Genomic DNA, 18,693 nt, shown 5'->3' on the forward strand with positions numbered 1-18,693 from the left:
TTTTAAGAAATGAAGCAACGTTTACTTAGAGGAAGATTGGTAAACTATCAAAAACAAGACCTTGATTATGACCCCACTCTGGCTCTTTCCTGGACATAAGACCTTGAGTAAATAACAATCTCTAGAAATGCAACTACCCCATTCAAAAGTGGTAAATATCCTTTACTCTGGCCATCTTACAGAGTGTTGTTGAGTGAATGAAATACCACAATACATATAAAAGCATCTGTACTTATTTAAAAAAAAAACTATAGAAAATACTATAGTAACATGAAATGGAACTAGAATGAAGAAATGAAACTGGAAAATCAAATGAAGTTATTCCAATAACAGAACCAGGAGGAAGTGACAAACAAACCCAGAAATTTATAACCGAAGAAATAACCAAGAGCAAACGGGTAGAAGTTAAATATACATACACACATTTCAGTAACTTTGCAATTTATATATAAGTGAAGAAATTAAAACCAAAAGGAGAATTAAGAAGTGAACTGAGAGCAAAAACTATAAAATTAAGCACAAAGAAAACCAAGGGAAGTTTTGAAAATGTGTCATGAGCTCAAACTATGATTTTATTAAACCATGAGAAAAGTTATTAGTAAATGATAGTCAAAAGTAAAGGTTGACCAACTGTAAAGTCTATCAGTATTTATAAGAAGGTTAAAGTAATATTTTTGAGACTATGAAAATAATACATAGAAAATCCCTTTTTAAAATCTATGGGAGAGGGAAAGTGAGAGTTAAGGGAAATTGCATGGAACTGGAAGGTGAGCCTCAGGGTTATACACAATTACATATAAGAGGAAAGGAGGAGTAGGAGAAAAATTATATAAGTGGAAGAAACGATTTATAGTAGAGGGGATGGAGAGAGAGGAGGGGAGGGGAGGGGAGGGGAGGGGAGAGGGGACAGTGGAGAATGGGATAGACAGCAGAATACATCAGTCACTAGAAAGGCAATTTGTAAATCAATGGAAATGTAACTGATGTGACACAGCAATCTGTATACGGGGTAAAAATGGGAGTTCATAACCCACTTGAATCAATCTGTGAAATATGGTATAATAAGAACTATGTAATGTTTTGAACAACCAACAATAAAATAATTAAAAAAAAATCTATGGGAAATGAATAAGATTAATAAAGCATTATGCAGTACTGAAAAGCAAGTAATATAGATTTCTAAGGGTCATGGGGGAGAAATACCTAAAAGAACAGGACAATGAAGAGGGAGAAGGAGGGGGTCAGGAAGGGAGGAGAGAGGAAGAAGGAGAAGGAAAGACAAGGAGGAGCAAAGAACCAGTATCTATAGTTTATAACATGAGTCCCCTGGGGAATTCCAAAAGAATTATCAGAGGTCTGGTTCAACAGGATTAGTGTGGCTGACAATACAGAAGACTGCTCAAGGAAAACCTACCTTTATCTACTCACATCCTGGGACTGCTTTATTACGGGGGTTAGGGTAAAGAATGCTTTTGGATCTTATGACTCGGACCTACTCATATTACTGCTTCATTCTTAAGAATCCAACCATGTGATGAGCCTTTGGGGAAATTCTTCCCCATAATCAGGATAAAACTTCGAGTTCAACATTTTATAGCACATTTTATAATTTTGAGTAAGTGTGTAAAAAATAGGCATTTCTATCCATCCATCCTATTTATATGCTCCAGCCACTAATGCCCTCTATCCCCACTATATTTGGTCTTTCCTAAAACTATTTTTTGTCCCAAAGAAATGTCACTGGGTCATGCACAAGAGAAACAGATGTCTTTGGTGTCCTGCCAAAACTATGAATTCTTATGACTTTCCCATGTCCACACTGGAGCATGTAAGATTTGAGATCTACCCATAGTTGAGATCTACAGTCATAGTTGTCATCTTCTGAGGCATATACTATCACATGAGTTTTCCCTGGATGTCAGGACATTTATCTCTAATCCAAAAATCTACAAACATGTTCACTGTACTTTCTATTCAATATTTCATATTCTTTTTACTGTCTTCTTCTAGAGAACCACACTCATATCAATCCAACTCCTATAGCTTTATTGTCACTACCCTAATGCATATATACCTCCTCTTGGGCACCATGAAATTCTGGCTTCATTGGGTATCAATCTGACACATACAAATCACCTACCTCCATAATCACCTATTCTTCCATGGATTTACTCTAGAACAGTGGTTCTCAATAGAACATGATTTTGTTCCCCAGGGGACATTTGGCAATATCTGGAGACATTTCTAGTTGTTACAAATATAGAGAGAAGTAGAAGCCAAGGATGCTGGTAAACATTCTGCAATGCACAGGGCAGCCCCTACTAATAGAGAATCTGGCCCAAAATGCCAATGGTGCTGAGATTTGAGAAATTCTGCTCAAGGAGACCTGAATAAAAAAATTATCTTCCACAGAAGTCCTACATTCTTAAGTCCTCTAATAAAACAGAAAGATAGGAAAAGATATGCCAGTCATGGTGGAACATGCCTGTAATCCCAGCGACTCAGGTGGCTTAGGCAGGAGGACACCAAGTTCAAAGCCACTTTGCAAGGTTCTGAGCTACTTAGTGAGACCTTGTCTCAAAAAAATAAAAATGGGTTGGGGATGTGACTCAGTGGTTAGGTGCCCCTGGGTTCAATCCCCAGAACCAAAAAAATAAAAACTATAACTTTCCCCAGATCAAATATAATTTCAGAAAAACAGCTAAGTCATGCTATGTTCACTTCTTATCCTCTGAATTCATGTCATCTGTACAAAATAGACACCTTCAAATAATTGTTACTACTGTATATTCATCCCTTAGATCCCTTCCTATATTTAAAAATGATGATGGCATCTGATATAACTTACTTCTACCATTCCAACTGCTGAAAGTCATGAACTGGATATCTTAGTTGACTTCAGAACTTCACAGTTACAGGACACCTATGACTTTTACCTCCACAGCAACTTAAAATAGCAAAGCTCCATGCTTACTCTCAGTACTCAAAATCTCAAACTTGGAAACATGTATCACTCACCAAAGCTTCCTTTACCTTCTACCCATTACTCCAGTAAACTGGTTCTTTGCTCAATTAACCCTTCCAAAGATAATCTGCCCATTAACCCCAACCTGAAAGACAATAAATCCATATCTAACCTGTACTTCATTAGCAGTAACTGCAAAGAATTACTATTTTGCATGCAATCACACCACAAACCCATAATCTACCATAAGCCTTCATCAATATCTACTCTATCAATCTCAAATCCTTAAAGACTCACTGTTTCCCTAATCCTGCACTGAAATGCTTTACAAAAATCACAGTGGTATTAACAAACAAAGATAATTAAAAGCCTTAATTACTACTTGGGAAATTTTTCATTTAACTCTTGTTAATGCCTTGCAAGACAATTTGAATCACCTCAACCTCCTTTAACAGTCTCCTTTCACCTTGTCAACAAACAACTTCACTTCTTAAACACTTCCTCTCTCAAATGAATAATTCAAAGTGTGGAACAAAAAGAAGGGGGGAAAACAAAAAGGTGAAATGTTTACTTGAGCATTTTCAGGTTCATCTTTAATTTTGTCTAGTAGTCCCTGCTGTGGTGCCATTGCTTTGTCATACTCATCATCCAAAGGTTCTTCTTTAATTCTAATATTTGATGCAAAGGAATTCCCCAGTTCCGAACCAATGGATTCTTTATTGGCAAATGGGTAGCTGGAATCCTAAAACACAATATAAAGGATTAATAAATATTCAAATTTAAAACTTATTCCTCTTCAGGTTTAACACCCAAAGAAAAGCTTATTGGAAATGAAGAACTGTGGACATTCATCAGGCTCCCTATACCTAAAAGTAAATGTGCTATAGGTCTAAATATCAAATATAAATAAAGAACCTAAGAGCTGAGGCTTCTTAGAATGTCTCCAAATATGTCCTTACCCAAATAATAAAGCAAATAAAAAAAAAATCAGTGTTCTACCTGACACATAGAGTAGAAAGTGACATACAGAAAGGTTTGACACTTGCCACAGTTAGGGTTAACAGCAATCTACATACACACTGAAAACTTACCCTAAAGTTTGTTTCTGGGGTTTGTGGTAAATGGGTATGTAATGTTTCTTCAACTTGATTAGCTATTGAAAGAAAAACAAACAAACAAATACATGTATATGAATAACAAATCTTATTAAAAATGACCCCAAAAGCTATCATTTGATAATCGCCTCTCTTTTCTAACAGATATGCTCAATAGAGTGAACTGGGTCCCCAAAGAACACCCAAAAGGAAGTTTCACTCAAAATTATTCACAACCTAGCCTCCCCTACCTTTTAGCATTACTTCATACCTTTTCCTTGCTGCAACATAAAATGGCTACTTTATTCACTGTGCTCTGAAAATAATACTTGTGTTTGTTCTGCACTCATTTCTGCTAATTCTACTCCAAAGTCTCCTCTGTCTATCCTAATATTTATAATTTTCCAGATTCTGCTTAGTTCAAAATTCACCTCTCCTCTATAAAACACTCCCTGTTCACTAAGTTAAAAATTATCTCTCTCCTAAGAACCCTTAAAACAGAGTGTTTCAGCTATTTGAAAGAAATCTTATATTGCCTTATGATAGACTCTTCTAATATTGCATTTAATTATAAATTAAATCTTATGCTATTCAACTAGTGAGCTATTTGATGTTTTTTCCCTTCTACTACTCCTAGACATTATGTTCCTTCAGAAAAAGGACTCCCTCAGTTTTCATTATCCTCTACAGGGATACTGAAAATATATACTGAATTACATAAATCAGTAACACCGTATATCCTTACAGAACCTTGTACATAATAGTTGTCCTTATAAACAATATAACTTTGTTCTTTCTACTATATATTAACTAGTATTGTCAACAGAAATACAATGATTGGCATAATGCACTTGCTTTCCTTTGCGTCAGTTTAACATTGTGGAAGGATTACATTTTTCACTGCACAAGGTTAAGCTCCAAGAATACAAAGATGAATACGATAAAATGCATCTCTCAAAAAACTCCTACACTGGTAGGTAAAGCAAAAACAACAATAACAACAAAAAGAGAACTATAATATTGTTTGATAAGTACTATAAATGGGGCTGAAACAAAATGCTGTGGAAATACAGATAAGAAAACAATTCATTCTTGATATAGAGCAGTTAGGAATAACTATAGAGTAGAAAAGGTTTATAAGTTAGGCACCATTCAAATAAAAGGCACTTTTATAGGCACATGTACAAAGATAGAAAATGACATGCAGGCAAATGGAACAGCAAGAAAGGTAAAGAAGAAAATATATAGTATATTCAAGAATGGAACTGGAGCTAACATTTGTTACACTGGGCAAAGAGACTCAAAAGGAGCCTCAAGAAACTTCTCCAACATAAAATTGATTTTTTTTAAAAATCTTTCTATACTAATTGGTGGGACAGCAGTTTGAATGAGTGCTTACAGCACAAAGAAGTTAAATCCAACTTCAGGTTCCAATGCTCAATCAAAGAAAATGAACAGGTGATTCAAGTATCTTGTCTTCTCATCAAAATATTGCAAGCAAAGGGAAGGAAAAAATGAGATTTAGAGCTATTTTTCAATCATTTATATCATTACCAAAAGTTACTGGGATAAATTCAGTCACTCTGCAAAGAACAAGGATAAAAGAAAAATGACAAGCTTACAATGAATTTAACTGTTCATATTTACTTAACATTGAAAGTAATAAAAGCTATATTATTATCAATACTTTGTTACTGTGTTCATGGTGCTATTCCAACAATTATTACCTGCTTTATCAAAAAAACTGCTTTTCAACCTTGAATCCAAATCTTTATGGGGTTTATCCAATCGTTTTTCACGTTCATGATAAGTTAGGTCTCTATTTTTCTCCTTTCCAGAAAATGTCTCTTTGCTGTTTTCTCTTACTAGACTAAAATCTTTCCGTATTGATTTAAAGACAGAAACCTGATCAAACTGTTTAGGAAAGTCTTTTTTTAATTTATTCTGAATTTGTATTTCATTTTCATTGTCTGATTCATGCTGTGTGACTCTTCTCTCTACTTCCAAGCTATCATCAGTATGGATTGAAGAAACAAGATTGTCCTTTGAACTAAAATCCTGTTCATCCTCATTGTCACTACCAACGACTGGAATTCCTGCAAGATCCCCAGAATTCAAAAAATAATCATCTTCATCCAGCAATGAATTTTCAGATCCTGTTTGATTCGGCATTCCATAAGACATGCTGTCAAGGGTAGAAGTTAAGTTGTGGTCTATATCTTCAGACATTTCTGTATCCATGATACCACCACCTTAAAAAGTAAAATACTGTTTAGACAAATGATAGTGCTAAAAATGACCACAATTATAAGGTCTGTCTGGTATTTAGCCAAACATATATATATATTTTTTTTTCTTTTCAAACAAAATACATAATATAACCATAGTATTCATTTAACACTGGATATAGGTGTGACAGACATGATTACCCTTATCCAACAGTTAAAAGAAATAGAGAACCAAAACTTGAAAAACTACTTTGGTTAGAAAGGAAGACCATGTGACATAAAGAAAAGAGGACCAACTACAGAATCAGACTTATCTGGGTTGTAATCATAGTATAATCCTGAAAATCTATGATCCTAAAAAGTTAACTCAGAGTCTATAGATAAAACAGCATAATACTCACCTTGGAGATTAATTTATGGTGAGAATTACTGATAAATAAAGGACTTACTGACATAGTGACTGAAACAGAGAAAGGAATATGAAGTGCTAACTTTAATTTTACAATTCTGAATTCAGCTACCCAGAATACTCACTATTATAGAACCCAGATTTCTGGTCCAAAGAGTTCAACTTACTTTCTTTTTTTTTTTTTTTTTTTTGGTCTGTGTGTGTGTGTGGTACTGGGGATTGAACTCAGGGCTTTGTGCATGTGAGGCAAGCACTCTACCAACTGAGCTATGTCCCCAGCCCTTCCATTTTCTTTGTGTTAACACTAATTCAGACTTAACACAGTTAATATTTACAAAAGAAAATATTTAAACATGAAAATAAAATTTAACCATCCTAGATTTAAAAAAAGTTTACTCTTTATAACTATATGCTAAAGTCTCTCCCATTCCAAAAATTTTTTTAAAAAAGAAGACCCCCAACCCTATACTGTCCTCAATTATCTTTCCTACATGAATTTATAGAAAAAAATCAGTCCTTTGAGCTTGATATAATCAGCTCCCAACTTTCTGCTGAAATTATTCTCACTAACAACATTAGAGTCAAGTCCAACTGATTATTTTCAAACCTTAAGTGGTATGTTCCTACTGGATAAAATTCCTTTGGTTTCTTTGACAATGAATTTCTTCTTCTCACCTTTCTAACTGGCCTATTAACTTATTTTATATTCCTTTTCCTGTTCAAGTCTTCAATATTAGCTTTTCTCCAGAATTCCAGTTTCTTATTCCATACACTGAGATTAAAATATTTTATTCACCTGCATAGCCTTTTGCTACTGACTTTCTAATTAGATATCTATATTCAATTAGCTCCTTTGAATGTAGGTCCCTAAGGAATTCCAACTTAATAACTCTAAATTCAAACTCATCATGTAACTAATCCAAGCTAACACTTCTTGTATTTCCCTCACTTGATTAATGACTTTGCTAAACTAGCAACCGTTCAAGATATGAGAGAATTGTTCCAATCTCCCTCTCCCCTGGCAACTTCTGTCAACTCTATTAGTTAATCTCTCTCAGACATTCAGCACCTAGTTCTAGTACTTCAAATTTCTTCCTGTACTACTGCAGTATCTTTGACAGTGCACTAATTCAGTCCACATAAACATTTAGGAAATAATTATATTCTTACAAACCCTGGGCCCAGAACACATTTAATTGGTCCACAAATAGGCAAACCAGAACTAATAAAAACAGTGAAACAAAGAATGAAAATATTACAACATTGGCATCCCTGTTTTTATCTGTTCCTGAAACCCAGATATAACTTCAGGTGGTAGGACCATTCCTCAACAATTCCTTGGACTCCATGATTCAATATATTCCCCTTTTTACTTTAGATATTTGTAATAAAGTCCAAATGATAGATTTATTTATTTTTTTATTCTTTATTTTTTTATTTGTTCTTTTTAGTTACATGACAGTAAAATCTACTTTGATATATTTGTACAAATATGGAATATATCTTATTCTAATTAGGATCCCAGTTGTGTGGATGTACTCAAATGAGAAGTTTTCCTCAAGTTATCCTCTCGTAGAGACACCAGAATTATCTAAAACATTAATCATTCCATATTATTCTCTCCCCTGAGATCCTTCAATAGTTCCCCTGGCTTAAAGAACTGACTAACTCATTCAGCACATAATCTATGGTAAACACTGTGCTAGGTACCAAGGATAAAAAGATGGTAATGATTTCTGTTCCTCAGAGCTAGAAAAACAGTAAAATGGAAAACTTGAAAACAGTGTGATAATAGGTAAATAAAACTTTCAAGTTCAAATGCTATCAGGAGAGATAAAAGCATTCTATTAAAAAAGCATTTTTGGTTTAATATATCAGAAGAATGATTGCTAATAAATGAAGAGAAAATAATGGGCCAAAAAAATCACTCTTTTCTACTTTCTAAAATAATAATAAATTCAGAGAACAAATGGTAAACAGACACTAAAATCTTAAAGGACATGTGTACTAAACAACTTACATGATGAGTCATCATCATGACTGTAACTTACTTTCTCACAGTAACCCATATGGAAGAAGCAAGGCAGGAGAGAACAGCAGAAACAATACTATAGATATTATTATTTTAATTTTTCCATTTATTTGAAAATTCTCATAATAAGAGAAGATTGGGAAGAAAATACAAATAACCAGAGTGGCCACACACACACACACATACACACACACACATCTACTAAACTGTAAGCACCTAAAGGTCAGTGTTAGAGCCTTTTCTCTACAACGGTTTATCCTTACTAGCAGGCCACATGGCATATGCTCTGTAACAATTTCATGAATGAAATACATTTTAGAAGATCCGCAGTTTAAGTTCTACTATAGATGAGATATCAATACTAAAAAGCAATACTGCAAGCAATTCTCCTTACCTCTACATTTAAATTCAGGATATGGTATCAGGAAATAGATAGTCACCTGGAAAAAAACACATGCCTAACTCACACCAAAATAACTTCCATATGGACCTAATTTAGATGTTAAAAAATTTTTTTTAAAGAAAACATGAAAGAATTATTTTTAAGTCATAAAACTGAGCAAGTTTTTGTAATGATAAAATGAAATTAAAATACTAGTTTATTGAAAAAAATCAAATGTGACTACAAAAATTCCTATAGAAGAAAAAAAATCAAATTTAAAAGATAGAAGGATAAACTGGCTAAAAAGATTTCACTGCAGTATATCATAAAGGGTAATCTCTAAAAGAAAAAGAAGAGACACAAATAAAAGTAAAGAATCTGAACAGGGGCTGGGGATGTGGCTCAAGCGGTAGCGCGCTTGCCAGGCATGCATGCGGCCCGGGTTCGATCCTCAGCACCACATACCAACAAAGATGTTGTGTCCGCCGAGAACTAAAAAATAAATGTTAAAAATTCTCTCTCTCTCTCTCTCTCTCTCTCTCTCTCTCTCTCTCTCTCTCTCTCCTCTCTCACTCTCTCTTTAAAAAAAAAAAGAATCTGAACAAACATTTCAAAGAAGGGAAATACCAAGGGTCAATAAAAGAAATGCATATTAATAATGCAATGAGCTACCATGTTCAAATAGCAGGTTGGTAATAACAAAAAGTTTTGGTATGTCTTTCAACAACACTGCACACCAAAGCTGTCAATTATGGCCCAAGGCCAAAAAATAAGAATTATGTGACAGAGATCAAATATGGACTACAAAGCCTAAAACATTTACTATGTGGTCCTTAACAAAAAAATATTTTCCAACCCCTATAGTCAAACACTATTGGTAGGAATGCAAACTGGTACAAAGCTAATAAAGAATGGAGACAATATTTATGATGCTTTAAATAGACATACCTCTTGAAACAATAATCCTTTAAGAATTTGTCCTGAAGATATAATCTCACAAAAGATCTATGAAAGATGGTTGGGCTGTAGCTCAGTGGTAGACCGTTTGCCTAGCATGTGTGAGGAATTGGGTTCAATTCTCAGCACCACATTAAATGAAGGTCCATTAACAACTAATAAAATTTTTTAAAAAAAGATCTATGAAAGAACATCTATAGCAGCAAAAAACTATAAAGGGCCTACTTGTTCACCAGTAAGAGTAAATTAATTATAGTCTGTAAACACCTACAACAAAATATTGTGCAGTTGTTAAAAAGAATGAGGTGACTTTGAGTTCCCAAGATCTAATGAGTAAGGAGAAAAATACACATACACACACACACACACACACACACAAATATTATACATATATAAAGGTTATCACTGCATAAAACATCTTCCATTGATTTTCTATGAGAAGCAAAACTGGATGCCTGGAAAACAAACTACTTACTTTTCATAGTATGACCATTTTCATTTTTGAGTTTTGAAGCACATGCATCTATTATCAATAATTTCTTTTTAATCTTATGCACTGGAGACTTAAAGCTTTTTTAGGTGTCAATTTCTAACAAAACACCTACTTCGAATTTTGTACTTGTCACACAATAAATCTGCAGGCGCTTAAACTCTTACATGATTAAAATGTGATAAGTATATTAATGAACTAAAACAATTTTTTGTCACCATTGTTTCAGAGCCCAGATCTTATGGGGGAAAAAAAAAACAGTACATTGATCACAATAGCTCACACTTGAAAGCACAAATTTCTCATAGAAGATTCCTGGGTTTTAGACTCCAGGAGTTAAGAATGTGTCACCTCAAAATATGCCAAATTGAGGGCTGGGGTTGTGGCTCAGTGGCAGAGCGTTTGTCTCGCACATGTGAACCCTGGGTTTGATCGTCAGCACCACATAAAAATAAATAAATAAAATAAAGGTATTGTGTCCAACTACAACTAAAAAAATAAATATTAAAAAAAAGCCAAATTGATAAATTGACAATTTCAAACCTAAAGCATCCAGGAATTGTGGCTACAGGAAGGACCACTTGGCCTGTGCTTTCCTATGTGCAGCAAGCCATAGCCTTTCTCATCAGAGAGATATTGGGGATAAAATGAACCTGAATAAATAAACTTGCTGGAGTAGGTCCTGATGGTTCAGATTTATACCCTTTCCATATGTCTCTTAGTGACATTCCTAGAATTTACTTATCCAGGTATCCATTGTTCTGTCTTCCCCCTCCCCACCCACCGCCCCCACACACAAATTTATTGTTCTATGTGTAAAGAGTAGCATCTTGTGTTGGTCATTTGGACTTAAGTTTCTTGTGAAAGTCCCATGTACATGTAAAATTATTATAACTTGTTTTTTTATTGTTTTTTTTGTTGTTGTTGTTGTTAATCAGCCTTATATTAATCTGGTTCCTGGATCTAGCCAAAAAGCCCATATAAGGTTTAAGGAGGAAGAAAGGAGAAAGTAGCATCTCTTCCTCTCATACTCTATATGATGCTTGGCATATTTCTGGAAAAACAAGTACATTTTGCTAGAACTGAATGACCAAAAGTGCTCAAAATGGACAAAGAAGAGACCTATGAGAAATTTTTAGATAACAGAAAAATTGCAAAGTATTTAAATGAGAAGAGAAATCATTTAAAATTCCTGAAGACATGTTTGATTTATGTTTTATAAGGATCTTGTGTTTTACATATGGATTCTGTATACCAGAAGAGTGATGAATATTATAAGGAAGTGGAAAATGAAAGATGGAATACTGGTTAGGAAGCTATTGCAATAATCCAAGGAAAAACTGGTGAGTAGGGCCAAGTTGGTAATGGCATAAAGATCTCAGGTTTGGATACACTGTAAAGGTAGATACATTTCCTGGTATAAGATGCTGGGAATAAAAGAAGTCAAGGATAACATAACAAGGTTCCATTTCTTCAAACAGGAACAGTAGAGTATCAAATCAAAAAGAATAACATGAATTCTTTGGTTGTAGGACTGTTCATTTTAATATCTTTATTAAATCTTCAAATGGAAATATAAGAAAGCCGTTGGAGACCAGTGAAAGTCTGTAATTCTAGCAGCTGAGAAGTCTGAGGCAGGAAGACTGAAAATTGAAGGCCAGCCTGGCCAACTTTTTAATTAAATTTAATTAAAACTTAAGTGGGGACTGGGGATAAAATTGAGAGGGAACACTCCCCTGAGTTCAATCCCCAGTAACAAAAAAAAAAAAAACTAAAAAAAATGAAATACGGCATTTGGATATATTAGTCTGTAGTTAAAGATGAGACTTCTGCCAAGTTATGAGGAAAAACAATTAGGAATGCAAGACAGTACTTAAAATTCACCTGACTAGATAAGATCACCTAGTTAGTTTACTTACTAGAAATGGGAAACAGCCAAGAGTCATGAGACATTTCAACATTCAGAAATCTAATAGGAATAAAGGTTCATAAAAAGACACCAAAAGAACAGCCAGGGTTGGAAATGTAGTGGTAAAGTATCTGCTCTGCAAGTACCAAGCCCTGAGCTCAATCCCCAATAGGGGATGGAATTTAAGAATGGGAGAGACTAGCCAGAAGGTAGGAGGAAAAAAAGGGAATTACTAGCTATAATAAATGCTAACATGACTCATAAAATGAAAACTGAAAATGTATTACTAATATTTGCAAAGTTTAAATGAACTTTTATCTTAACAAGAACTGTATCAGTGGGAAAATAAGTGAACAAGCCTCTGAGGGCAGATTATCATCTTCAGAAAGACTGAGAGGAGATAACTTGACAACACATTAAGTACAGCTGACTCTTCAAAGAAATTTTGCTCTGAATTAAAGAAAATAAGCTGAAACTAAACTAAAATCTGGAATAAATAGGTTTTTAACTTATATTTTTTGTTTTCTTTTGTGAGAAAGAATTTAAATGAAGAAAAATGACATCTTTGTAATTTTAATATCTTGGGAATGATTCGTTAAACAAGGAGTAATTAATGTATTCAGGAGAAGAGTCTTCAGGCAATAAATAAAGTTTATGATCAGTAAAATGGGTAAAATATAGGTTTATTGGTAAATCTGGGGGAAAATTTGTAAAGTTATTTTAACCAACTTAAGTAGAATATTTGTTTGCTAATAAGCAAATTTCATGATGTCAGAAAAGGCAATTTTTATTACTCCTTGTTCTTATGCTTAATCCTTGCATTAATGGTTTACTAACATTTCTATACTATATCTAAAAATCACTTCATTGTAAGATACTACCAACTAAGGGATCCAATTACCAATTACATTTCATTTATAAAGCACTTAATTCCTCCCGTTTTGTTTGAAGTGTAATTATCACAAAGTAACATCAATTACAATTCCAACTTCAGAAACCATGCTTCTCCATCAATTTTCTGAGGTTGCAAGCTGGGGTTGTAGCTCAGTGGTTGAGCGCATGCCTCACATGGTTCGATTCTCAGTACCACATAAAAAAATAAATACAACAAAGATATCATGTCCATTTACAACTAAAAAACATGTTTAAGAAAATTTCTGAGGTTGCTACTTTTCTCTGCTATATAAAGAAACAAAGAATGGGGGAAATGAGGATCCCTAAAACTACTAGGAATGCAAAAACAAACAATAAACATAAAAATGAAGTAATCGGTAAGTTCTAAGTAAAAGTTTAAATCAGCATTTTGACACAGAAATCTGAGATAATTTGATTTTTATCGCTACTTATAACAATTCCCTAAATAAAAATCTCTTTAAACTGTAAGATCACAAATGTAGTTCAACAGCTTATAATATTTATATAAAGCCAGAAATCATTAAACATAAAGCACAAAATACCTAAAATGCTTATTTTTATTTAAGACATACAGAAGCACATTTGCAAATCATGTGGTGATCAGTCAAAACTTTGATAATGGGATTTCTTGCATAAATAATAACAAATCATCTTTATAACTGCAATTGAGTTTCTTTAAATTAGAATCATAGAGTCACTCACACATTCATATGTTTACTGATTCACCTAGTGTTTCGAAAGCATTCAACAGCTCACTTTTCAAAGGACGATTTTAGTTGTGTAAAAAAGGACATAGTTAAAATATTTAATTATATGACAAATATTAACAGAATAAAGAAATTTGGGAACAAACAAAACTGACTCTTAGTAAGCATGGTGAATTTTGTTTGGGAAACTACTAAATGCTTGAAAAAAAGACTTTTAGTTATCAATAGGCCAGTGACCAAGAGAAAAATTTTCACGAAAATAGGACAAGATATTGAATATGTTTCAATCTGCTTCAAAATGCAGGTATCAACATATTAGTGGACCACAGCCAGAATTTTCTTTTAAATGAACGACCAGAAAGCACAAGCTCACCATATAGAATTATAATAAGCAAAGCTACAAGAAACATTTGTGAACACATATACACATGTGCACAAGCATATACAGTCTCAATGTAAAATATATTCCTAACAGGTTTCAAAAAAAAAAAAAAACTTAAAGCTGACATCAGTGGAATATTTAGATCAACTTTGATTTTTTGTTGTTGTTTTTTTTTAGTTGTAGATGGACACAATACCTTTATTTTACTTATTTTTATGTGGTGCTGAGGATTGAACCCAGGGCCTCGAACGTGCTAAGCGAGCTAGGCGAGCACTCTACCACTGAGCCACAATCCCAGCCCTCAACTTTGATTTTATAGCATAATAAATAAAAGATGATTAACAGATGTTGACACTTGAAATATTTCTGATATGAGTTTGATCTTTACCAATTAAAGTCTACTTGTACAAAGTAGATAAGCTAAAAATTATAAAGCACATTATAAAAATATAAAATAACCATGTGTTCTTCAAAGGACAGATGCAGACAACAGATTTTACTTTTTTGAATGATCACTGATATTTATAATGATCAAGAAGATCAGAAGTATCTATAAAATGATCCAAACATTCAGCATGTACCTAAAAATTGTTAATGGCCTATTAAAGTTGAAGCATATCACTACAATAAAATATCACATATTTGGGCTGGGGATGTGGCTCAAGCGGTAGCGCGCTCGCCTGGCATGCGCGGGGTGCTAGGTTCGATCCTCAGCACCACATAAAAATAAAATAAAGATGTTGTGTCCACCGAAAACTAAAAAAATAAATAAATATTTTTTAAAAATCCTCTCTCTCTAAAAAAATCACATATTTTATGGAGTAAAATTTTTTTTTCTCTGAGGTTTTCTTGTTTTGTTTTTTGCAGAGATGGGAATTGAGCCCAGGGTCTCTTACTGCCCTAAAACATTTTTAGGCTACCAGGGATGCTTAACCACTAAGCTACATCTGCAGTCCTTTTTTAATATTTTCTCTAGAGACAGGGTCTCACTGATTTGCTAGGTGCCTCACTAAATTGCTGAAGCTGGCTTTGTACTCTCAATCCTCTTACCTCAGCTTCCTGAGCCACTGGGATTGCAAGCGCACACCACCATACCTGGCTCCAAAACTTTTATATATATTTTAACATCCCAGTATTTTGAAGAGCATATTACTTTCATAAGCAGAATAAAATACTTAGACAAAAATAAACAAAAGCAAAAGTTTATTTATGTCAATAGTTGCAGAAACATAATACCACAGAAGTAAGAGGAGACAGCTACAACTGTACTCTAATTTTTGGAGCTATTCTTCCTAATTCAAAACTTTCTGTAACATAGTTAGGAATTTTTATTTTTATCTTCTTTCCTTTCCTGCCACCCACGATTTACCTGGTATCCCTCTCTGTTTAGATAAGCAAAGATCGGTCCAAGTCCTGAATCTAATTTCTAATCTGAAACTTCATGATCCATAAAAAAGCTATATTTAAATACTTTTTTTAGAACCTTTAAACAGCAGAGACAGAGTAACCTGTACTTTTTTCCCCCTAGATGACATCAGTAAGTTTATGACAACATAATTTTATAACTCTCATGAAACCATTAAATACAAGACACACCACTTCTACTAGCTCACGCTATCTGCAACAGTAAAATTTTTTAATTTAAAAAAAATTCTCTTTGAATAACTTTTATCTATTGTAAGGGCTAGTGAACTACAGTCCCTGATTAAGGGCTTTTTTTTTTTTTTATGATCTCTAAGTAAGGAATTCTTTTACATTTTCAAAGGTTCATGAAAATCCATGAGGCCCTGGGTTCAATACCTAGCACGGCTCACTAAATAGATGAAGAAACTAATATTTAAAGAGCAAGAAGAGGAGGGGAAAAAGGAAGAAGAGGAGAGAAACCATATTTGGGCCACAGTCAAGAAATACAGTTTATCCTTTGGTTCCAAAACTACTTAGGGACAATTCTTATAGAACTGTACCTGAATTAAATTCAAAAGAACAGAGATTGTAAATGAGACACAAGCTACAAAATAGTAACTGTGAAACACTCCACTTCCAGCCAAGGTACAGATACTATTTGCAGAATAATTCTCCTGCTATAAATAACTAAAAACAAGGCAAAATGTATGTAACATCTCTTTTCAGAGTATAAATAAGGAACATAAGACAAAAGGGGCTGAGAAAATGGAAGCAAATTAAGTGAGCCCTATGTTCACCTTGGCTTTTAGCCAGGGAACTTAGAAAACCCTGGTACAGAGAGGGAAAACTCAAGAACACTCCAGGCTCAATAATCTGAAGACACAAGATATAGAGTTTGATAAAGTGGAAGCTGCTGGTATTTGCTGAACAAATTACCAGGGAAGAGACAAATACTCAGAAAAGACAGACAGTAAGCTACACTAAAATTAGGTAAAATTCTGTAAGGATGAATACAGAACAATTATCAGAGAGATATAAGATGAAAAATAACTGGTGTTCCCACAAGGATGTGGATACTTTTAAATTCAGATTAACCAGAGTGATGACACTTTTGACACTAAATACACTGATAAATCTAGATAACGGATTATTCTCTGCTTAAAAAAAAAAAAAGATTATCAACTAAGAAAAGACAATCTACAGTATATAGTACTAAATGAAGAAGGCCAATCTGAAAAGGTCACATGCCATGATTCCAGATACATGACATTTGGAAAAGGCAAAAGGGTAGAGAAAGTAAAAAGACTGGTTCGATCCTCAGCACCAAATAAATAAATAAATAAATAAATAAAAAGGTATTATGTCCAAGACTGGTCCTTTACAAAGTTTAGAGGGAAGAGAAAGATGAACAGATAAAACATAGATAATTTCTAAAACAGTGAAACTATTCTGTATATTATCACCATGATACATTTGCCATAGAATGATGAACACCAAGAGGGAACCCTAATGTAAATTATGAATTGTGGGTGACAATAATGTGTCATTGTAAACTTGTCAATTGTAATAAAAATATCACTACAGTTTGGGATATCCATGGTTGGGGAAGGCTCTACGGTAAGGGAGGTAGGAAACGTACAGCAATTCCTTATAATTTCAACTCAATTTTGCTAGAAGCCTAAACACTATTCTAAAAAATAAAGACAGGGAGAAGAGGTGGGGGGGAAGAAAGCTTGTCAAACACCCAGGATAATCAACAGGGATCTCTAAAATGTTGCACACTAAAAACAGGGCTAAACTAACTTAACTTCTACAATGAAATCAATTCTAGAGCTGTTCTCAGAAGTTTAAAAAACCAAGTTCCCAAAAGATCAAGCTAATTCAAAGCAAATTAACTGCATCACCCCCCCAACATACACACACACACACACACACACACACACCCATGTAAAAAAAAAAAAAAAAAAACCTCAACAATCACTCTTTAGAGAAAGAAAATAAAGGAAATCATGAACTCGATGAGGAGAAAAGGAGAAACTATTTATTTGTTTAGGTACTGGGGATTTAACCCAGGGGCACTCTACCACTGAGACACATCCCAGCCCTTTTTGTTTCTTATTTTGAAACAGGGTCTCACTAAGTTGCTGAGGCTGGCCTCGGACTTGAAAAGTGCCCCTGGATTCAACCCCTCAGTATCAAAAAAAAAAAGAAAAAAAAGATGAGTTATGATTTTAGAATTCACTGGCTTAGGAAGGATTCACTGGCTCTCTTTCAAGGTAAAACTGTCCCTCAATTCATCCATGAGCAAGAAATCCAAACAAAATATTTAAAAGCCCATGCAAGTATATATATATATATGCAAGTATATATATACACACACACAGTAGGCAAAATATGGGAAAGATTGTATACTGAGAAATACAAAACATTGATTTGACATTTAAGGCCTTAATAGAGAAATATATCGTGATCACGGATAGGAAGGCTATATAGGTTTTGTAATTTGTCCCAAATTAATCTATAGACTTAATACCAATCAAATTCCTTGTGTCTTCTTTGTAGAAATTTATACTCTGCCTCTAAAATGTGTATGTAATGCAAAGAATGCCAACAGCCGAAGGGAAAAGAAAAAAAAAAAAAAGAGTTGACTGGGCGCAGTGGCATACTAATCCCAATGGCTTGGGAGACTAAGGCAGGAGGATCACGAGTTCAAAGCCAGCCTCAGTAATTTAGTGGGGCCCTAAGCAACTCAGTGAGACTTCTGTCTCTAAATACAAAAAAAAAAAAAAAAAAAAAAAAAAAGTGGCTGGGGATGTGGC

The 18,693-nt window shown here is 33.9% G+C and overlaps 1 protein-coding gene across 1 annotated transcript in view; it reads right to left on the reverse strand.

Moving 5' to 3' along the window:
- The window catches only part of ZMYM4 (zinc finger MYM-type containing 4), a 143,744-nt gene that overhangs the window by 53,794 nt on the left and 71,257 nt on the right, over positions 1 to 18,693 (reverse strand). The window contains 3 exon segments of the mRNA XM_081307997.1: positions 3,537 to 3,707; positions 4,057 to 4,118; positions 5,787 to 6,311. Of these exon segments, the coding sequence (XP_081164123.1) occupies positions 3,537 to 3,707; positions 4,057 to 4,118; positions 5,787 to 6,311 (758 nt within the window).

The sequence above is a fragment of the Spermophilus citellus genome (genome assembly GCF_964194105.1).
Source record: "Spermophilus citellus genome assembly, chromosome: 9".
NCBI lineage: Eukaryota > Metazoa > Chordata > Mammalia > Rodentia > Sciuridae > Spermophilus > Spermophilus citellus.